The sequence below is a fragment of the Anolis sagrei genome, chromosome 6 (genome assembly GCF_037176765.1).
Source record: "Anolis sagrei isolate rAnoSag1 chromosome 6, rAnoSag1.mat, whole genome shotgun sequence".
NCBI classification, from domain to species: domain Eukaryota; kingdom Metazoa; phylum Chordata; class Lepidosauria; order Squamata; family Dactyloidae; genus Anolis; species Anolis sagrei.
Window position 1 is genome coordinate 98,206,437 of NC_090026.1, and position 23,989 is coordinate 98,230,425.

At 38.5% G+C, this 23,989-nt stretch overlaps 1 protein-coding gene across 4 annotated transcripts in view; it reads left to right on the top strand.

Moving 5' to 3' along the window:
* THSD7A (thrombospondin type 1 domain containing 7A) overlaps positions 1-23,989 on the top strand; it is a 309,711-nt gene that overhangs the window by 159,896 nt on the left and 125,826 nt on the right. For all 4 annotated transcript variants that reach the window (XM_067470281.1, XM_060782181.2, XM_067470280.1 and 1 more), the window contains exon 4: positions 13,523-14,390. In XM_067470281.1, coding sequence (XP_067326382.1) covers positions 13,523-14,390 — 868 coding nt within the window. The remainder of the gene's footprint in view (positions 1-13,522; positions 14,391-23,989) is intronic.

Consider the following 23,989-nt stretch of genomic DNA (forward strand, 5'->3'; position numbering starts at 1 on the left):
CCTGATCCCAAACCCCTTCGAATTTTATTAAAGATCAGTCAACTTCTCAGTTGTAGAACTTGTATTTTATTTGGATTGTATTTCAGCTTATTTATTCTCACTCATCCTAGTACTATCACCAGACACCCAATCAAATGATTTATGACCCTCTTGAGCTCTCTAGGTGATAATCTGTGTGATAACTGTATGTGGATGATAACCTAATGCTTTGGATGATTTTACCCAGAAGCTTTATACAGCTTTTAAAGAGCACGAGGCACGCTAGAAGACAAAGGCCATGGACTGACTCTGCACTATACATTTTCCCTTTCTTTCTTTCTTTCTTTCTTTTTTAAAAGAATTTTATTAGATTTTCCATAATACAACGAAAGAGTGGGAACAATAACAATATAAAAAGAGAGAAAAAGATAGAAATATATAAGGAAAGGAAAAAGTGCAAAATGAAAAAAGAAAAAAAGGTACAAAAAGAAAAAGATAAAAAAGAAAATTGACTTCCATTTCATCCCATCTTCTTGGTTAATGTCTTTTTATTTTTAAAAAAATATTCCCTAAAAAAGTAAATGTCTATCGTGTCTTCCTTGTGAGGGAGAAACTTAGCTTTGCTATGAAGACCCCGCAATAACTTCATGGTGACGCTACATTTCTCCCTCACAAGTTTGGGAAATGAACAGTGGGCATTGATGCTTTTCCCACCGGAGGAGGAGCAGATGACAAAGGCAACCCAGAAGCAAAGAAAAAGAAAGAGTGGCATAGCCAAGTTTCTCCTACACAAGCTAATGGTGCAGAGTTGGTGGTTTAGCCACCAGATGAAAAGACAACAGAGGCAAAGGGAAAGGAAGAGCAGCAGAGGCAAAAACATAGGCCCTTCTTACTTACCACCTCTTCCCTATAAAACAGCCAATCTAATGCCAAGTTTTAACATAACCTGGAGCCCAAGATTCTAACCTCCCTGAATAATGGTCCAGTACCTCTTAAAGTTTCATCCCTGCTCCTCACTACTTCAGCAACCTTCCTAGGCCACATTTCCAACTGAGACCAGCACTTTTATCATCTTCCTGGATCTATTGATTGTGCTCCCTTTTTCATGGGTTAGTTTGGTAACTTTGGTGCATAGAGAAGGTAAACATGTAGAGGTATTTTTATTTATTTATTTCGCGCATTTCTACCCCGCCCTTCTCAACCCCCGAGGGGGGACTCAGGGCGACTTACAAAAAGGCACAATTTGATGCCAACACAAACAATAAGATAAAAACATATATCAACAGCAATTATAAAACAATTAAAACAATCAATTATACATCACAAAACACAGGTAAAACACAGAGGAGGGAATGGCAGGTTCTGATTGCTACTCTGTGGTAGTCCTGCATGTGATCTCATACTCTGGCTTAGCCTCAGATCCTCTTCAGTCTGCCCTGATTCCTTGTGAAAGCCACATCTGGCTCCCAGACCACATGTTGTTAAGGCCCGGTTTAGGTTAAAAATCTCAAAAGATATACAGGCAGCTCTCCATATTTTAAACTTTAACTTTTGCAGAATTGATTACTTGTGTCCTCCAGTAGGACAGAAGTTGACTATAGACTTGCACTGGAAACCCCCAGATTTCTGTAGAGGTGTTCTCTCTTAGTGTTTTTTTTTTATTTACAATTTTCATTTTCACAGGGATCCTGCAGTCCTAATCCTAACAAATGTGGAGGGTCCACTGTATAAGGGATTTTACATAGGGCCAGGAAAGGGTTGTGCTAAAATTCTGAAGACCTGTTTTTTGATACAGAGCTAGATGACTCAACCCAGTATAAAGCAGTTTTGCATATCTTCCTATGGCTACCCTAACATACCATGGGCAAACATAAGCAAGGAATCTCTATGCGTAAAAAGCTAGCACCATCTTTGTGAAATGATTTAGGCTAGAACCCTTAAACATCGTTCTTTTTTGTGTCCCATTTAAAACAGTAAGATTTTTATCATGAGATCCCTCCATAAACAATCTAAAATAATGTATTCCATCCACCATGTTATCATCATTCATTTTTTTGATTGCGCCGACCAAGATTAAGACGTAGAACATGAAATCAATGTGATAAATCTATAGCAGGCCTCTAGTCTTGCAGACTACTAAGTAAGGGATTACTTCTTAAGGGTTTACATCAAATGGCACCTACATAACACTTGTATGTGAGTATTTCTGGATATGTTGAGGTTTCTTATAGATTGTGAAGTGAGCAAATAATACTCATACATTAGATTGAAATGCATTTTCAGGCTTGCTTTCAAAGGTTAGAAAAAGTAACAGTCTTGTTGAGTCTGATGATATTTCTACAATCTTGTTTCATCCGATGAGAAAAAATGAAGTAATTCAGATTTTATTGAGCTAATTCCTTATCTAGTTATTTATGGATTACAATAAAGCCATACATACTTATACAAGGCTCTTAGAATGCTCGCATATTTTTCATGCAAATAAAATGAAATATTTTCTTCTCTTCTGGCAGTGAGCGCATGTCATTAATGTAAATCTGTTCTCCTTTTATATATCTTTTTAGAGTATTTTCAGAACTTCTCTAGTGTGACTGTACAGTTTAGGAAGAATAATGATTGTCCCTGCTTGCAAGTTCACAAAAGGAAAAAATTACAAAATTTCTAAGCTGAAAATACATTCGTTTACAGTTCATATGAGGACAGTACGTGAGGTATGCAGCAAGAGGGAAATAAATGAGCACATATATCAAAGGAATCTAATCTGAGTAGATTTTGACCCTAAAGGAACTGACTTTTGGTAAGCAGATCTATGGCTTTCAAATGTCAATACTAATTGATCGCTGTAAAGATCTGAGATACCTATATAACGTCAGAGTTCTTTGACGGTTTAGGGTGAGGGTCATAATTAGCATCTTTCTGCATCCTATTATAATCATCCCTCCACATTTAAGGTTTTGATTTTTATGGATTTGATTATTCAAAGATTTGATTAAAATAAAATGTTCTTTTCCTGAACTATCCCTCATCCAGACCTTTTTAATTGATTAGGTCCATTTATTAGCACTCCTGGCCATTGCAGTTGATATTGCTGAGCCTTGCCTGATGGAGCTCTGATGTATTTCGTTTTATATTTTATTTTTAGTGTGTTTTATTGGGGTTTATTTGTATTTCATGATGTTTTTACATAATTTTATTTTATTTCTTTTATTTCTCACTATTTTGATTAATAAGTTATAGTTATATTGTTTTATATTGTCTAATGTGTCCTGTCCTGATGTACACTGTATAGTTTTTCTTTTGGCATTGAATGTTTGCCATATTTGTTGGAAACCACACTGAGTCCCTTCAGGGAGATAGGGTGGTCTATAAATAAAGTTGTTTTCTATTATTATTATTATTATTATTATTATTTGAAACACAGCAAGATTAGTACACAGCAAACAAGATCACTATGCTGGTTGTTGTATTGGATCACGCGTCGGACACTTCCCAAATGTCTAGGACTGTGCAGCTGACAGGTGGTAATTTTGTCAGCGCCGATTGTCTTTAAGTGCAGACCAAGGTCTTTAGGCACTGCACCCAGTGTGCTGATCAGCACTGGAACCACCTTGACTGGCTTGTGCCAGAGTATTTGTAATTCGATCTTTAAATCGTATCGTGTCAGCTTTTCCAGTTGTTTCTCTTTAATTCTGTTGTTGCATGGGATTGCAACATCGACAATCCATACTTGGTTTTTTAACACAATCGTGAGGTCAGTAGTAGTGTGCCCCAAAACTCTGTTAGTCTGAATTCAGAAGTCCCAGAGTAGCTTGATGTGTTCATTTTCTGCAACTTTTTCAGGCTTGTGATCCCACCAATCCTTTGTCGCAGGCAGATGGTAATTGTGGCACAAGTTCCAATGGATCATCTGAGCAATGGTGTTATTCCTCTGCTTGTTGTCTGTCTGCAAAGTCTTCTTGCAGCAGCTGAGGATGTGATCTGTTTCATCTGCTTCCTGTTATTATTATTATTATTATTATTATTATTATTATTGAAATCTCTAGCCCACCAATGCGCTTCTATGGTCAACTTCCCCTGATCATGCTGGAAGACTTAGAGATTTCTAGAGAGAATTCACCCATGTATTCATATTAGAAGTTGAATTTCCTAGTGAGGTGTTCTCGCCAGAAAAAAACACACCTATTTCTTTATTCAAGTTTTTCACTCTTGTGGGTTTTCTGTGTCCCTAACCCTAGCAAATATGAAAGACTGACTGTACATTTTGTCCCACTCATACAACTTTCTAGATGTGCTTAATAACCTAAGGCTTTAATATCACTCCATATTGCATCTGAAGCAGTAGGCTGACATCCATGAAAGTTCATACTAAAATATAAATCAGTCTTAATGGTGTTGCTGGATTTTTTTCCTCCCTCTTCCTTTTCGCTTTTTATGATGCAACAGACTAACACATCTACCTCTTTGTAAACTAATGAAAGTTGCTCTTTGCAAATTGCTGTGTTTAATCCATTGGGTTGTAGGGATATGTATTGGTGCTCTGTGTGCCAGATAGGGACACTTTAGCATTGTGTACTTGCTCTTCTCCTACAAATTACTATATGGATAAAAGATGCACATCAAAAGATATTGTGGAGGATACTATATTCTTTGATGTGTATCTTTCACATTTCTCTGAAGCATCCTGGTCTCTGACTTTTTGGCTTATTTCTGTTTCTCCCTGAGACACATTTTCTGTACAGCACAGAAATCTGGCCACCAGCGACCTTTTAATCTTAGATACCTTGACCTCTATTTTCCTCAACTCTTGTTCTCTTCAAATATGAAGACAATACAGTTTTCATAATCTGTCTCCCAGGGGAGTTCCTAGATACAATCCTCTCTAAATGTTAAACATTCAGTAATTTCTAAGCTGCTATCTGTGTTGCTCAATCTAACCCTCTATCCAAGTCGACCTTTTTCTATCCTTTGTTCATCCATCTTTTAGACATAATCCAGACAATAATGTTGTTAGATTGTCACAGTGCAGAGGGGTGTGTTTGTGTGCAAGTGTCTCTTTCTGTCCTTTTCATGGCTTTTTTTTTTCTCCCAACCTGATTTCCAGTCATATTCTCACAATAAAATTAATGAATTGAGACCTTGAAAGATTATTTTGCCTTTGGGCTCTTTCACACTACATAGTTATAATATTCTGGTTCTACTTTAGCTACCATATCTGTGTTCTGCAGAAGGTTTGAATTTGTAATCTGGCAAGGCACTAGAACTGTCTGGTTGTTAAATGCCCTTCCGTAAATTGTATATCCTAAGATCCCATGGACAGTGAAAGTAGAATCATATTGCTATAACACTGTAGCATAGACCAAGCCAGGAACTTTCTGTTTGTTCATTCTTCCAATTTTATTGCTTCGTTTTAGAGGAATTAGGATGACATAATCTGTAATGCATGCTTGAACTACCTTTCTTTATTGCCCCAGTGTGCCTTTCTCTTTTCACAAGGGATGATAAATAGTGTCTGTGTCCCTCCTCACCTTCCATGTTTAAAATAGTTGTATACACGCTTCACGTTTGTGGGTTTAACTTTTGCAGATTTGTCGAAGGCTTTCATGGCCAGAATCACTGGGTTGTTGTAGGTTTTTTCGGGCTATGTGGCCATGTTCTAGAGGCATTCTCTCCTGACGTTTCGCCTGCATCTATGGCAAACATCCTCAGACCTCACTACCTCTGAGGATGCTTGCCATAGATGCAGGTGAAATGTCAGGAGAGAATGCCTCTAGAACATGGCCATATAGCTCGAAAAAACCTACAACAACCCTTTTGCAAATTTGATTATCCATGAATTTGATTAATATGGAGGTTATCCAGTGTGATTTTGTGGTCAACTTTGGTCAGAAGTATTTTTTAATTTTTCGTTTAATTGATATACAATATGATTCCCTTACTTAAGGGAGCCATGTTTGCAGTTTCATCAAATATGTCTTCTCTACTGACCTCATCATATTGGCTAATTTGCCCATTGTATGCCACTTGCTCTCATCTTTTGCCACAGAGCCTATTACATGATGTACATCTACTTCTGCTGGGGCAAAAGGGAAGAGGAAGCTGCATTTGCTGCCACAGCAACATGGGAGCTTTCTTGTGTTGCCTTTGCAACCATGGGAGGAAGATGGGTGGCGGACACTTTCCTCCATGGAATGGGGCTAGTGGTAAATCGGGCAATGCAGGACGTGGAGCAATGGGTTCTCCATGCCCCTTGTCAGGACTGCATGAATTTGCCATGATGCATGGTGAATCCCAACCTTAATGTGGTGAATCCCAAATTTGCTAGGGTGATTCTGGTAATTTCTGGTAGAAGTAATTAATTCCAGTAGGGCTTGCGACTATCCACAGTTTGTTGTATTCCCCATGGATTTGACACTTCTGCTTTACTATAATCGTGTTTATACTTTATATGCTTATATAGATGTGTCTTCATAAAATCTATACCTGTTTATTTTTTCAGTCACTTTGAGTGCCAGGGCTGTTGAAATGGTGTGATGTTGATTAAGTAACTTTAAACGTAATAATGTTGTGACTTCACTCCCAAGACATAGAAATGGTTATTTTATATCCCACTTTCCTCCCAGCATGGGACCCAAGGCAGCTTACAGCAAATTGAAACGAGGTACAGCTAAAGTACAGCTTTAATCCTCCAGACAGCACCAGCAAAATGAATTAGTTTGTAATCACATGTATGGGATAGTATCTTAATAGGAAAATAATATGCAGAAACAACCCAGAAGAAATTACTTGCACTCCATTTTAGAAATTTAAATAACAAGGAAATGCCCATGAATTGTGGAATGAACTCAGTCGTGTTCTCTTATGTTGATCACGCTACATCACATCTTCTCATATTGCCTGCACAGAGTCGGGCATTGCAGCAGTTCCTCTTCTCTCCATGATAATGTGAGATGTCCGAGGTATCTCAGGGTTGGGAAGCTTTTCATACTCCCAATGTTATAGACTACAAGTCACATGGTCACATACTATTGGTAATGCTGGGTAGCTCCTGGCAGCTGTAAACCACTGGGTTTCTGGGGGAGCCTAATATTCCTTACAGTTATGTATCTTCTCCTATTTGCATTATTACCATGGGAATTCATCCCATGGCTTTAGGACTCCATTTCCATTTTCTTCCAAAACAGAGCCTCACAAGAGTCTCAGAGAGGCCATCACAAAATATAAGGGCACATGGAAACAGAGCTCTAAAGTTGTCTTCAGGAGATGGATGTTACCCAACTTCAATTGGTAAAAAGTCACAGAAAACTGGAGAAAGACAGACCTAATTGTGGAAGGGACGTGGGATTGGCTGGCCATCCCAGAAGATGGGAAAAGACAGGAGGGAATGGGGCAAGATGGTTCCAGCTTCTTTTCCCCACTTTCCTGCTAATCATAGGATGAGGTCCTTGGTATGATGAAGGGATTGCACTGATTTCTGAAGGCACTCAGAAACTCAACCTCTTGGTCCAAGTTGATATATTGAAACCAAAACTTGCTTTGTTTCCATGAAATACTGTTGTGCCAGGGGTGTGGAAGTTGGAGTCAGTTTTCTCCAATGCATCCCAACAAGCCCAAATACCTCTGTCTGTAATAGCCTAAGATTCCTTACAGTCATGGTTCTTCTCCTACTTGTACCATTGCCTTGGTATCTTGAATGGATTACTCTGACTTAGGAAGGAGTTCAGAAACTCTACCCCTTGGTATTAGATTGAGGGATTGGGTACAAAACCTTTCTTTGATTCCATAAAATATTGTTATATCAGACTCTGAAATAGTGTGGAAATTGGGGTCAGTTTCCCTCAGCCCCTCCCAACAAATACGTATTTCTGTTTTTCTGTGCAGTCCCTCTCAAAAAGGCACTTCCTCTCATCATTTTAAGCAAGATCACAGAGGAAAATGGAAATGTTTCTGCCTAATATGGAATTTTGGAGTGCTTGAGGGAGTAACGGGTATTTTATCTTTTTCTTCATTATTTGCATGGTTTGGAGATCAAAGTTTTCTGAAAATCATGCTTTAAAAATGGATGTAGGAACTTCAGGGGCTCTGAACAGTAGAGACCAGGCACTGGTTGCAGCCTGAAGGACTTATTATACCAATATTGCATAACAAAGATTGGGTGATTTTTTTTAACAGACATACATTTTAAAATATACATATAAAATATATTAAGAATATATAATAAACCATATAATAAAAATATAATATTTTAAACCAAACATAACTCTTAGCAAAGCATAACTGTGTAGTATTTGTATCAGTGTTAAATTAGTTCCCTGCCTCTTATGTGCAGCCCAGTCCTAGAGTGAACTGAGTCCCATTGCATTCAAAGAGACTTATTTCAAATACGCCTGGGATTGAAAGCTCTGTTAGTTACTTTACTCCAGATTCAGAGCTTTAAGCTCTAAATCAAATGCATACAGTATGCATCAGTATTGTCTTTGCTAGTGATTAAAATAAAAAGCTTTTCATAAGTAATATTTCTGAGTTATTCTACAGCTGAGGTTAATTCATAATCTGCCAAATCCTCTTTATCTCCCCCTTCCATGTAAAAAGCATTATATATCTACAGAGCTTGCTTCCTATCATGCAGCAGTGTACTGTTACTTCCACATTAGTTTATTTATCTTGAGATTCAGGCCAGATAGTAAAATAAAAAGAATGAAAGAAAATCAAAGAGGTTTCTTACTAAGTCGTTTGCATTCCTGTGTGTATTTCTTTTGGAGCTAGTAGATAAGGCTTTAATGATATTTATATTGCAACTTAGTTTGTTTTGTATTATGTCAAGGAAAACACATTTGTTTGCCTCCTGTAATGGAAGACTGCCCAGATATATTACACAATGAGTTTCTTTTTTTAAAAATTATGCATGTAGTTAACCCTAACAGTATGGTATAATAGTTTGAGCATTAGACTTTTTTATTACACCAACCATAACTAGTAGGCTTGAGCTGTTTTGATCTGTTTCCTTCAGCCAATCTAGTTTCCTCAGTTTGTCTGGGCACCTATAACGGCAAGGGGCCAGCCGTCATGGATTTCCATCCATAACAGGACCACGTGGCAGCCGATCTCATCTCCTCCTTCCCTATTCGGCACCACAGTTTAACAGACCTAAAAATGAAGACATCAAGGCACCCATGCTTCCAGGCATCACATGGAATGGCTCCACTCAGAGGGAAGGAGGGAGGAGGAGAAGCAGCAGTCAGGAGACTTGTTGTCATGGGTAGTCAGACTCTCTCCTTGCGATTTCTCCATTGCCTTGGCACTATAAGAGAGTTTTGTGAGACCAGTTGCTCTCATTGCAACAGTGTAGTAACAGTGAGGCCGTGGACCATATTTTAGTTCTTGTAGACCACTGATGGGCCACAGACCATAGGTTGGGAACCACTGATCTAATATAGTAGTAACAGCAGTTTTTCATTATTTCTAACCAGAGATCTATCTTCCTTTGCAAAGGTTCTGCCTGTAACCTAAGCCTTTTGAATGCCTTGCAAGTGCTCTGTGACTGTGTAAAACAGAGCTTAGGCCCTTTCCTTTGAAGCTTTCCTCTTCCTTCCATTGCTTATTCCTCTCTCCAAGTTTTTATATGAGCTTATGCCTCAGCTCAGAAGTTCAGGAGATTAGAGTGTATATAGAAACCTTCCAAGTTCTCACATACCCTGTTTGCACTGTATTTTATGGCCCTGTTAAAACTCTTGCTTAAGCCCTAAAGTGCCGTTTGAGCAATAAGATATGGCTAAATTATGCTGCCATTTATCACCTTTTCAGTTTGACACTTGAAAGCATTTTTTCCTGATTTACATTGCTTCGGGTCTCACGTCATGCCATAATAATGTAATTTTATTTGCATTTGCAGAAATAGTTTGGTTAAGGGGCTGACAAGTTTTAGGCCACCAAGAACTATCAAATGTGGAATTGCTTCACATCTCCATGGCTCACAAAAACAATTACCCTTGATCTAGAGTAAGAGTGTCATCTCTTAAGGAAGGTCTTGTTAATTGGACACACACAGGATACACAAGATGTGGTGATATGATAAAATAGAGGCTTGAAACATGGAAGGCAAAGGAGTTTGCTTTGTGTTCAACTGTGATAATGTTGTGTTACATGCTGATTTTATGTCTTTATTTCCTTCCTCTAAATTTGAGCAGTTTTATTTTGTAAAACTCCTCTCTACCGGTGTTTACTGTTTCTTATGCATAATATAAATAGACTTGAAGTAAAATGGACCCAACAGCAACTATCATGTTATTTGTGGAAGGCTGGTTAGAGATAAACTCGGGTAATCTTGCTGAAATGTATTTCTGCTTACAACATACATTTATTTTGCTGGCTACCAGGCTAAACCTTGGAAACCCTAATTCAAACTTTAATCTGCCCAAAACAGACAGGAGTTTTGCCTGGCACTGAAACTATCCCTGCCAGCTGGCATTGCTATCAAGGATGTAATGCTTAAGGTTTTAAAGTCTGTGAGCAAAATATTTGACAACAGTGTCTTCTTTTCTCTCTGTAGTGTGTGCACTGGCAAAGGTTTTGCTTCTAAACCTCTGCAAAACACAAGAGAGTGTCCCAATCCATTAATCATCCATATTCCAAGTTTGGAACAAAATCTGTCAGTCCACATCCTACAGCTATTGAAGCTGGTGAATGTTCATAAAAATGTAAGAGTTGGTGACAGAATAAGATCCCCTATATCATATCAAGCGGTATGTGTACTTCATGTGCTTGGCTAGGGAAAATGGCACATCTGTTCTCTGAATAGGGTTGTAATTTCTTATTTAAAGTCCCAATTGGAAGACATAGGTTTTTGGATGTGCATTGCAAGAGCCCTATGGCTAATCTGTTGCAGCAAAAAAAAAACAAACCCTGAAACAAAACACAGAAATGGTTTGTCACACTTTTTAGATGGACATGTTTGTAATTAAGTTTATCAGATGCATGGGGGGGGGGGGGTGTGTCCAGAATAGACCGCAGTCAGCCTTTATTATTCCTGGAAGACTTCACTAATGACAGTTGTCCTAATACTTTGTAGTGCTTGATCATAGTGTGAAAGATCTGATGGGTAAATTATTGGGTGGATAATAATGATGATAATAATAATAATAATAATAATAATAATAATAATTTGGTGAATTGTTCCAATGAATAATTTCCAAGGAGAACATCATATTATTCTTGGTATCCAGATAATCACAAGCTCAAAACATAGTCTTGGGAAGGGTTCACCTATTCCCCATCCTGTTTCCAGTCTATGACTAAAGCAATTTTCCAATACTGAAAATGATTGTTCAAGGTATAATATTTACTCGAGTCTAATTCTCACCTTTGGGTAAATTACATAGTTAAAATTGAGGTATGCATTTGATTCAACAGCATTACATTCTACTGCAATTTTTTTTGGTAATTTACACCTTCAAAATTAACATGCGCATTACATTTGATGGCATGTTGTGCTTGAGTAAATATGGTATTTTCATTGAAATTTTCCCAACACAGTGTTATAAATACACAAACTATATCACCGCCTCCTTAGCACTTAGCCAGAAGCAGGAATTGAGATGGCATTGGTTCAGTGACTAGCAATCAGTTGAAACATTCTTTGGAAGCACTTCAAGGCCCTTGCATAATCCGCAGTGTTATTCTTCTAAGCAGTTCTATTTAAAATTTGGGTGACTTTCTCCATGAATTCAGGATACACAGCAGCTCTTTGTATTTGACAATGGAACATTAGCTTGCTGTCTTTGTATTTTGAGTGAGAGTGCTGATCACTTTATTTCTTTCTTGCTATACTTTTTTGTAATCTTTTTGTGTTTCAAATGATCAGTTGGACAGATGGAATTCAACCCCAAGTATCTCTGCCCCTAGAGCCCTTGCACGCTCCTGCCACTCGCATCCCACAGATTTTTAATTTAATCAGAGCACTCTGAGGTGCCAAAACCCACGATGCTGCTTCAAGGTTCAATGGACAATTATCAGCTGGCAGGATCAGAAAATAGTTCATGTTACTTACAAAAACTGAGATCAGTCTTTTTAGATGTGCAGAGATCTGTGAGTCTTTCGAACTCTGTAATGCCAAGGTGATTTAAAGACAGGGTATATCTATGGGAGGATTGGCTTTCCAAATAAAAAACCCCATTCCCTCATTGAAAAAAAATCCTCCATCTTCTAATTCCTAGCAATGCAAGGAGTGAGGCATTGAAATATGTTCATTTCAATGACAATGTTTTTCTGCATTGGCATTCATTGCATGATGTTATATGTCCCTTTAAGAACTTTTATTCAGAAATGCTAAAATGGAGATATGTAAAGACAGATGATAAATTAGATGTGAGCAAAGGGTTGTTTTTTTTTTTTGGGGTTTTTTTTTTTTTGGTGTTGACATTTCTATTTTACCAACTCCCATCAGCTGTGTATATCCCTGTTCTGTGATCTGTCGGTATTTCTGTATCAGGCCTTTGTTGGTTTTCAAGTAGTATCTTATGTTACAAAATCTCCCATGTAATTTGTTAGTACTGAGGGGAAAATTTATTTAGTGGTTACATTTTTGTTGCTTTCTGACAGTTCAAAACTCTATTAGGATGAATGAGAAAATTCAAAAAGCTTGAAGAGTTCTCTAAAATGTCCCTTTGAAGTTAGTCGAAAGGGTTAGCTAGAAAATGTTACTTGTTACCCAAGATAATGCCATTCCACTTTACTTCCTTATTTTTAAAATATAACTTAAACCATTGTAACAAAGAAAGAAAAAGAGAAAAAACAAGCCACAAGTTATACACTATCATGTTATTTGTAACCATTTTTCCCAGATGTGTTCCAAATATATGCTATGAAGATGATTAGTTAATGCAGTGTTTCTCAAACTGTGCTCCTCCATGTGTTTTGGACTTCAGCTTCCAGAAATCCCAGCCAGCTTCCTAACTGTTAGGAATTGTGGGATCTGAAGTCCAAAACACCTGGAGAAGCACAGTTTGAGAAACACTGGAATAAAGGGTTAGTGGAAAGAAAGCCCTATACATTGTACCATAAATGCACTAGATCCTGTCTAATTTTGGAAGTTAAGTAGGGCCAGCTCTGTTTAATACTTGGATGGGACACCACCAAAGAATACCTGATGTAGCAGACTATGTTTCAGAGGAGGGAACTGGCAAAACCATTTCTGAGTATTTCTTGTCTAAGAAAATTCTATGAAATTTATGGGATCAATATACAATGAGAGGAACCTGAAGGTAGATATACTGAAAAGCAAATGGCTTGCTATTTTGTAAACATAAAGGGAAACAAAAATCCATTGTATTTCTAATCCAAAGGAAAATGGAAAAACCAATAAATAGAGTTATGGTAGTGTGGTCTTATGAAGTGTCTATGTAGATCAGTTTAGTATACATTTATATTTAAATTCTGAGAAATATTAAACTTTAATTATTGCATATTTTTGTTTGTTTTAAATGAGGAAACAACTATTATTCAGATGTTCGATATTTCAGTGTTCATTTCCTCCCTCTTGTTTTTCTAGGTCCATGGGGCCGATGTACGGGAGATAAATGTGGCCCAGGGGGGACCCAAAGTCGAGCCATCTGGTGTGCCCATGTGGAAGGATGGACCACACTACTCACAAACTGCAAGCAGGCAGAGAGGCCCGACAACCAGCAGAGTTGCTTCACCATATGCGACTGGCACAAGGAACTGTATGACTGGCAGTTGGGCAACTGGAATCAGTGCCAGCCAGTTCTTTTGAGGAACTTAGAAAAGCCAACAGAATGCATCAGAGGAGAAGAAGGAATACAGAGGAGGGATGTGACTTGTGTCCAAAAATCAAATGGTGTTACAGCTGATGATAAAATATGTGAGTACTTTGAGCCAAAGCCTCAGTTGGAACAGGGATGCCTAATTCCTTGCCGGCAGGACTGCACCGTATCCGAGTTTTCTGCCTGGTCAGAGTGTTCCAAGACCTGCGGCAAAGGACTGGCATATCGTTTTCGCCACATTGTGGCCCCACCGCAATATGGGGGCTCAGCCTGTCCTAACCTGACAGATTTTCAGGTTTGTAGCTCCTCCCCATGCACTACTGAAGAAAGCCTATATAGCCTGAATGTGGGGCCATGGAGTACCTGTTCAGTGCCCCACTCACGGCATGTAAGGCAAGCCAGGAAACGTGGGAAGAACAAAGATAAAGACAAGGAGAAGGACAAAGACAAGGAGAAAGAGAAGGAGAAGGTAAAAGAGAAAGCAATCAGGGATCCAGAGGCCCGTGAGCTTATTAAAAAGAAGAGGAATCGCAACAGACAGAACAGACAGGAGAACAAATATTGGGACATACAAATTGGATACCAGACGAGACAGGTGATGTGCACTCACAGAAATGGGAAGACTGTTGCCTTGAGGTAATTCTTTTTTCTTTCTCAATTTAATCATTTCTCTTTTTATGAGCAATCTTGAAAACAAACAAGTGCGGGTCTGTAGTATTATACAATGGTGTATTCTCAGGTATGGCTCAGTTGATTCCCCCCCCCCCCCCAACTGCTTGTGTCAAGCATATTGCATTGACAAACAGTATTTGAACATGATCTGACTAAATATATTTTTATAGTCTTCTAACAAACAAGCTACACTATATCAAACTTAATTTTGTAACGTATGTAGGAGACATTTATTTAAACCAAAATGCATACTTTTTTCTTGTAGGATTTTGTCATTTTCGTATGCTCAATAACAGTGTTTCTCAACCTGGGGGTTGGGACCCCTGGAGGGGTCATGACGATGTGTCAGAGGGGTCACCAAAGACCATCAGAAAACACAGTATTTTCTGTTGGTCATGGGGGTTCTGTGTGGGAAATTTGACCCAATTCTATTGTTGGTGGGGTTCAGAATGCTCTTTGATTGTAGGTGTACTATAAATCCCAGAAACTACAACTCCCAAAAGGGCCAATTTTCCCCAAACTCCACCAGTGTTCACATTTGGGCATATTGGGTATTTGTGCCAAGTTTGGTCCAGATCTATCATTGTTTGAGTCCACAGTGCTCTCTGGATGTACGTATTCCTTCCAGTATTTTCTGTTGATCATGGGAGTTTTGTGTGCCAAGTTTGGTTCAATTCCATCATTGGTGGAGTTCAGAACTCACTTAGATTGTAGGTTAACTATAAATCCCAGCAACTACAACTCCCAAATGACAATACACCAGTAGTGAAATTTGGGTGTATTGGGTATTTGTGTCAAATTTGGTCCAGTGAATGAAAATACATTCTGCATGTCAGATATTCACATTGCAATTCATAACAGTAGCAAAATTACAGTTATGAAGTACTAACAAAAATCATATTATGCTTGGGGGGTCACCACAACATGAGGAACTGTATTAAGGGGTCACATCATTAGGAAGGTTGAGAAACACTCCTCTATAATAAAAGATGCATGTAGGAAAAAACAAATGACACATTAATTGTCTTGTAAACTCATCAATAATAGTGATAGTTCTCCAGGGCGATGATGATTTTGATATTTCTTTTATCCACACATTTCCAGACAGAGTACAGCAGTTATTGCCTTCACTCAGATTTAGCTTCATGGTGACCTCATGTGATGATGTAATACTATGGCAAACCAGTTTTGTCATTTGATTTTCCAGTTACTCAGTTAACCTTCATACAGTTTACAGTGCTTTCCTAATCTGAGTAAAGCAATTATAAAATATTTTTAGATAATAGTGTGAGAAAATTTCCATCATACATGAAAATCACAAGTTCCTTTTAGAACAGAAGATGTTTTATATGCTGAGTTTGAAGAGGCACATAATCTTATATACTCAGCTCATTTAATGTGGCATTTTTAAAACATTCTTGCCTTTTGTCAATTCTTTCTGTTCAGTGTGATGTGGTTTGAGTGTTGGATTGACTCTGGATACCAGAAAACTTGATGATAGGTTACCCTTAGGGTCACTGTGGGTTTGCAATGAAGGCATAAAACTGCACTATTTTTGGATTAATTTAACTCATATCTTGGGTGACTGGAAAACATTTTCAGAGTGGCCTTTCTGTCAATTTTTGAATTGTACATATATAACAGAGGCTTTGCTGTTTGGTTAAAATTCCCCATTATTCCCTAAGGCTTGACGACATTCTTAACCACAATGTACAATATGAATGGTGGCAAACAGTCAAAACAGATTACTCATGGTGTTTTCTTTGTGACTGCTGGACGCTGTCATTCTGGAATTACAAATGTCCTTTCACAAAACCTCCCATGATAAAAGGCAGATTAGTATCATAGGGCTAACATTTGAATGGGGATCATGTATCCCTCCAGATGTTGTTGGACCTCAACCCCCCAACTGCTCATTACTGAGTGAGCTCCTAATCTAGCATGGACTTAATGGACACCCATGTCATTATTCTGTCACTGTTCACTAATACAAACCATTACCTATTGAAAATTTTAGTCTCTTTCATACATATTTAGTGGTATGAATGTCAGCATGGTGTGGTGGTTTAAACATTGGACTACTACTCAGGAAACCAGGGTTTTACTCTCTCCTCAACTATGAAAACACATTAGGGACTTCATATGTTGGGTGGGAGGGAAGCAAGGAAAAGTGTTGGGAAGTGGGGACCAGTCATTGGAAAGATCCATCTTTGTAGGAGGCAAGCCATCCCGTGATCTTTCCTGTCTTCTTCCTGCTTCCCCCGCTTCCCCTCACTTTCTTGAATTGGGAGTCAGAGGACTCCCACTACTGAAAACAGAGTCTTTTCTCTGTTTTAGCACTCTGGCAAGATGGATTTCCACGGACAGGGATAACCTCCATGGGACTCAGTTTTGCCAGCATGCTACAACGGAGAGAAAAAAGAGGAAAACTTCCATGTTATGAGGTTCTAGATTATCTTAGGCAACTCATATTCTTTCAGTTTTGCACAAGCTAGAAGAAGCTGCAGCAGCTTGTTTATTCTGAGCCCACCAAGAAGGACAAGTGTCGGCCTTCTGTCTTCTTCCCCAGCTGAGTAAATTGAGTAGAAACTACTTTTGTGCTTGTAATTGAGACAAGCTGAGGTCAAATGGAAAAAGAGGGACTGGAACATTTTGAAAACAAGAGTTGGGCGACAGAGGATTAAATAGGATTGTCCTTGCTAATTTGGGACAGCATTATTGTCCTCTTATCTCCCCCTTAAAATATCTGATAGGCTGTAAGTTGGGTGTTGACACCAAAGAGAGCTGCACCAAAATGAGAAGGGAAAGAAAGTCTTACTTTTGTTGATATTGGAAATGGGTATTCTCCCTTGGATCTTGGTTAATATCAAAATATTCCACGCAGACTGATAAAACCTATCCTCTTTTGACTTTATTCATGGAGACAGATTCAAAAGTTGATAAAGGTTATGTATATTCTTGGAGGAGCAAGAGCAAACACATGCATCCTAGACCCCTGCCCATCCTGGCTTCTAAAGGAAGCCAGAGGGGGATTGGCCGAGTGGGTGAAGATGGTGGTTAATGCCTCCCTGCGGGAAGGCAAGATTCCAGCGAGCTTAAAACCAGCTAGTGATGAAAACCAGTGATGAAAAAACTATCACTGGACCTCACTCAATTTGACAACTTTTGGCCTGTTTCCAATATTCCCTCATCGCTGAGCCTGGAATCCCATGTCTCGGCAGTGCCGGGAGAGCTTTTGCACAGTTAAAAATTGTGCGCCAGCTGTGCCCGTACCTTGGGAAGCCTGACTTGGCCATGGTAGTCCACGCTCTTATTGCATCCCGAATAGACTACTGCAATGCACTCTATGTGGGGTTGCCTCCGAAGACTGCTTGGAAGCTTCAACTAGTCCAACGGTCGGCAACCAGGCTGCTCACTGGGGCTGGGTACAGGGAGCGCACAACTAGCTGCCTATCAGCTTCCGAGCACAATTCAAAGTGCTGGCTTTGGCCTAAAGCCCTTAACGCAGTGGTTCTCAACCTGTGGGTCCCCAGATGTTTTGGCCTACAACTCCCAGAAATCCCAGCCAGTTTACCAGCTCTTAGGATTTCTGGGAGTTGAAGGGCAAAACATCTGGGGACCCACAGGTTGAGAACCACTGCCTTAACGGTTCTGGCTCAGTTTACTTGTCCAAATGTATCTTCTGCTACAATCCACCTAGGGCCCTAAGATCATCTGAGGAGATCTGGCGGGGACAAGGGACAGAGCCTTTTCTGTTCATTGGCGGGGACAAGGGACAGGGTTTTTTCTGTGGTGGCCCCCCGGCTATGGAACTCCCTCCTGAGTGAAATTAGATCTGCTGCATCCCTCTTGACCTTCCAGAAACAAGTAAAATCCTGGCTATGGAATCAGGCCTTTGGAGAACAAGCTGACCTACTGACATGTTGACTTATTTAGAACTGATGGACTGCCCTTGGATAATGATTTAAATCAGTGACCTGATTTAAATCATTTAAATCATTTGTTGTCTGTTTTTATATTGTTTTTATACTGTTTATATGGTTTTATACTGTTTATACTGTTTTATATTGTTGTTATTATTACATTGCTGTTAATTGTATATTTATGTTTTGATGTGGGCACCATGGGGTGCCACTTTGTTAGCTGTCCTGAGTCCCTCTACGGAGCTTGGGAAAGGATGGGATATAAAAGCCTTAAATAAATAAATAAATAAATGCTCTGCTTATGCAAAAATAATGACAATTAAGGAAGGGAAATACTGTCAGTAATAGGAGAATAAACTACCTTGAATAGTCACATAACAACTGCAAAATATGAGGTCCTCAAGTCTCGGAAACACAGATCCCTCCTTTGTTTCATGAAGAGTTAATGGTCTATAGCTAGAACATTTGCATTTCTGGTGTATAAGACATTGTTATTTATTCAACCCAGTTATTGTACAGTTAGCATGCAGCAGGTTGTCCTCTCCCCAGTTTTAGAGCTGGAAATAAGAACTCGGCATTCAATTGTTTTCATTTTTGACATGTACCCAGAGATTATGTTGGCAGCATTCCCCCAGCTGAATTTAGTTATATTATTTGTTCCAGAACAATGGGAAAGTCAGTATGCAATCAAAAGGGAAATCAAGTAGAGGAAAATAAATGTTAACAGTTCTAGTATGCTGGGAATAAACATGGGGAGTGATGGGGGAAATGGCAAAAAAAAGTGTAACGTGAAATAATGATAAGAAAATGATAAAAAATGCAATGCAACAGCAATAGAAAGGGGAAAAAAGGCTTATGGTAGGGGAGCAATATATAATGAGATGGCTTCCCTCAGTATTATCTCAGCATTACGGGAGCAGCTTAAGTATTTCTCCAAGCAAAATAATTCATTCAAATGGTAGTATCCTTGGTGTAATGTAACCAGCTCTTAAAGGCTCTAAATGTGAGGTCCTTTTCTTTTATTTGTAGGAATTAGAAGAACTCTCCCATACTTTTTTCTGAGTTGGACTGTAATTCTTAGAGAAGCTAGCTGGGCATATGTGAATTTTTCAGTAACAATGCAGTCAGTCTTCAATATTAGCTCAGGTTAAGGGTATAGGAACCCCATGAAAGTGGAAAACCAACAAATAGATTAACGCGATTTTAATCTGAGAGAACATTTCTAGAGGAATCTCTGGATTTCTCTAGTGGTACATCTACACTATAAATTTAATGCCATTTGGCACCATCTTAAATTCTATAGCTCAATGTTATTTATTTATTTACTTTATTTGTATACCGCTCTTCTCAGCCCTTAGGTGACTCAGAAGATGTTATGGAATCCTGGAAGTTGTAATTTTACAAGGTATTTTGCCTTCTCTACCTAAGAGCTCTGGTGCTTCAGCAAACTACAGCTTCCAAGATTCCATAGTATTGCGCAAAGACATTTCAAGTGGTGTCAGAATTGCATTAATTCTACAGTGTAGACACACCCTAGGAATTTCTCTAGAAATTGCTTGCTCCCTCTTGGAATCTTTGGGAATCTCTAGATGTTGACCATAAAATTGCACTGGAGTATTTACAAATATCTAGAGAATTATTTTCTCTAGGAGTCTCTAGATTCTCCAGTATGACTCTCTGCTCAAATTCAGTCTGAAAGGTGGCTGGTTTCCATACCTGCTGCTTCTGGTGCAAATTATGAAAACTTCAAGAAGTCAATTGTTGCTATGAACCTATACAATTGCCCTACATCCCTCCTGAGTGAGATCAGGTTGGCCCCCTCCCTCCTGTTCTTTAAGAGACAGCTAAAGACCTGGCTGTGGAACCAAGCATTTGGCCCATCATAGAAATATTTAAAGTTAAAGTGAAAGTTGAAAGTGGAATGACCCAGGACTGTTTATGGACAACAACTATGTCTCTGTGTGATAGGTGATGTTATTTTACATGATGTGTTTAATGCTTAATGTTTTATTTGGGGAGGTTCAATTTTAATGTTTTATACTGTTTTTATTGAGGACATTGAATTGTTGCCAAAACTGTGAACCACCCTGAGTCCCCTTCGGGGTTGAGAAGGGCAGTATATAACTATCGCAAATAAATAAATAAATAAATAAAATTTCCGGACTCTCCTGGTAGGAGTGCCTATACATAGCATGCAGACAAGGCACGATAGCATCAGTGGTTGAACTAAACTCCAAAGGGCCACCTTGTTGCTCTCCCAATTTCCGTTGATTGAACTGAGGTTATCTATATATCTCAACCATTTTACTTGTAGCTATCATTCAATGTTTGTCATGTGCTGTGTTTACTCCATGGTCCATTATTATCTACAATCATACTTACAGTTCTCTTGTTAAAATAAAAAAAAAACCATATCTAGCACTAAAAGCAGGCTGGTACGCTAATGAATGCATTTTTCATCTTTGTAGGGAATCTACAGCCAATTTGCGGAGCTAGCACTTAGCAATACACACCACATGAGATATTCACTGTCTGACACTCCGCATCCCTGTGTCTAATGTTTTCCTTCCCCCACCAAGTGCTGATGTTGGTTGCATAATGAAGATTCTGACATAGAGAAAGCTGGTAATAAGGGATTTGGGACCTGAGGGAGGGACTACTTTTCCATGAAACAACTTTTCTTTTGCAACAGCTGTTTTCCCCATTCTTGACTATTTTGGATAGTAAGTATTGAGGTTCCAGCCACCTGGAATGGACTTAAATATGAATGGTGGTAAATGGGGATAACCTATTTATCACTTCAGATTTCAAATATGGTTCAGTTCAAGAGGATATTGAGGAGACACTTGTTAATGTGATCCCACACCTTAAGGCCTGGTATGTTTCATTTGTTAGAAGCTTTAATGAACCAAAGCCAACTCCAACATAAGAGAGGAGAATAAGTGGGCTGCTAATTCATGAAAGCCTGTGTCAAATAAAATTGGTTAGGCTTTCCAGTCTACAAGACTTTTTGTTGTCCCTAACACAGACAAATATATACCTTGATGGTGTGTTTGTAGCATATATTTGCTCTGACCAAGAAGTATAATCTTCAGTGTTCAAATTTTACTCTGAATCAAGCTTATCGTATAGTCGTTGGCAATTTGTAATATAGCATCAGTATTATTTCTTCCAGAGTTTCATGTAATCATAACCATTGCTATTCATACAAATGCTGTGTCAGTTATTGGTCCTATTGATCAGTGCTTTGCATAACTGCATTTGCTTAATTTGTGTTTGACATTATTGGGAAAAGCTTAAAGGGAAAAAATCCTATTATTATTCCTTGGTGGATCAAGAAAAATATAACAGCAATGCAACTTTATAACTTGAAGTCTTGTTTGCTCCCTTAAGGCAAAGTCTGGGCAAACCAAGCAGTGCATTGTGGCAACTACAAGACTATATCATTGACGAGATCAGACTTCCATATTGCCATTCATCTGCAAAGGTTGTTAGGTGACTTTGTATAAAACTCTTTCTCTTAGCCTGGCGTACCACACAGAAAAATTGTAAAATATGAGAGGAACAGGGACCCACATGTACACACATATGTGAACATACATAACTAGGCACGCATGTGCATTGAGGCTTATGGAAGATAAGGCTTAGAGTCAGTATTAAAGGAAATGTCCCATTTTCCTCTGAATCCATTGCCATATTTACTAAAGAGAAGGTCTAATCACAGGGTCACAAGAGATAAGGCAATGACATATATGCATATATCTTGTGTTTTATATATATACATGTGTGTGCATTTCTTTCATACAAAGATTCCCACCTCCATGTAAACATCTCTAAAATGTAGTGCATATTAGAATTGTGTGTGTGTGTGCATTTCTTCCATTCTAAGATGCACTTCCCATCTCCATGTAAAAATCTCTAAAAATCTCTAAAAATGTAGTGCATCTTAGAATTGCAGGTCATACACACACACACAACAGAGAGAGAGAGAGAGAGAGAGAGAGAGAGAGAGATTTTACTATCAATGGTACTGAAATTAGTGTGGCTTACACTAAATAGTGTCTTAGAATTGAATAAATATAAAACATGTATACACACATGTATTCACATATACACACACACACATACACCTTACACTATACCAGTTGAAAATTGGATTTCTAATTAAAATGGGGAAGGCGAAGGAAATCAGATCCCGTTAGACCTGGGGAAGAGGAAAGATAAAATGGGAGAAACCATTCCTGAAATCTTCCCCTGCACACTGATTTTTTTCCCCAGAAAAAAACATGGGAATCTTAGAATGAATGTTTCTTTTAAAATGAATGGAATGCTTAATGCCAGGAATTCCATAATGTGAAGATTTATTTATTTATAAGTTAGCTTATAAAACTTGAGAATAATGATTTCAGCGCATGTTTATGTAAACAGAGCTCATATCCAAGATGCATTTCTCCACCTAATGGGCATTGCCATCTTCATGGGAAGGTATTGGCCTCATTTCTTGTAATGATACCCTAATGAAGAGTGTAGTATGTTCAGTGTTCCATTTGACAATCCATAACATTGTGACAGAACAAGACAGTCTCTAACAAACTAATATATATTATTTAGCACAAAAATTGTGCTTTCACCTTTTTTCTTCATTTTCAGATGTCGAAAACTACATGTACTTCAGTAGCATAGAGTCCAAAAGTTCATAACAATCTCTGCAGTAGAGGGCATATTCAAATTTTGTTTATGTAAACCAAGGTTGAGCCTGACGCATACCACAGAATAATACTGAAAGACCTAGAGAGACTCACAAACACTTCCGAAAGATGGGATTTTTTAAAATGTATGTGAATTAAATAATGGATATCAAGTCCATGGGGAAGGGGGTTATACTGTAATACTATCCTCATGCCTATTGAGATGATAGTTTTGTACCTTTAGTCTTGTTTAAATAACTGCATGACATTGCAAGTTTTATTTTTAGCTCCCTGAGCTCCTACTTTGGGATTTTATGCTATGGTTTTAGACTTCAAAATTCTCTGTTTTCCTGCTGCTTTTTTAATGAAGGCAAATCTTTGTAATGGCTCCTTGTAATTAGCTTCAACAGCTCACGCAATTTACTTTAAATTAGAGCAAATTATGGAGCAAGGCATTACCATTAACATGTCCTTAGCTTCTTCTTTTTTAATTGCTATGTGTTTGTGAACTGTATGGAACAAAAAACTCAATAATACATGTGCTAACATTCATTGAGTATTTACTCCATAGTAAGTTGCACTATGTACTGACTTAAATATTGTCTAGAGCAGTGGTTCCAAGCCTGGGGTCCCCAGGAATTTTGGCCTACAACTCCCAGAAATCCCAGACAGTTTACCAGCTGTTAGGATTTCTTAGAGTTAAAAGCCAAAACATCTGGGGATCTACAGGTTGAGAACCACCGATCTAGAGGGACCAGGTCCTATCTGATCTTAGTAGTTAAGTATGGTTAGCCCTGACTAATCCTTAGATGGGAGACTTCCAACAAATGCTAGGTGATGTAGGCTGTATTTCAAAAGCAGGACTTGGCAAAATCACTCAAGCATTCCTTGCCTAAGAAGATCTCATTTTTCCATGTCAGGAGTGACTTGAGGAACTTAAAGTCACTTCTGG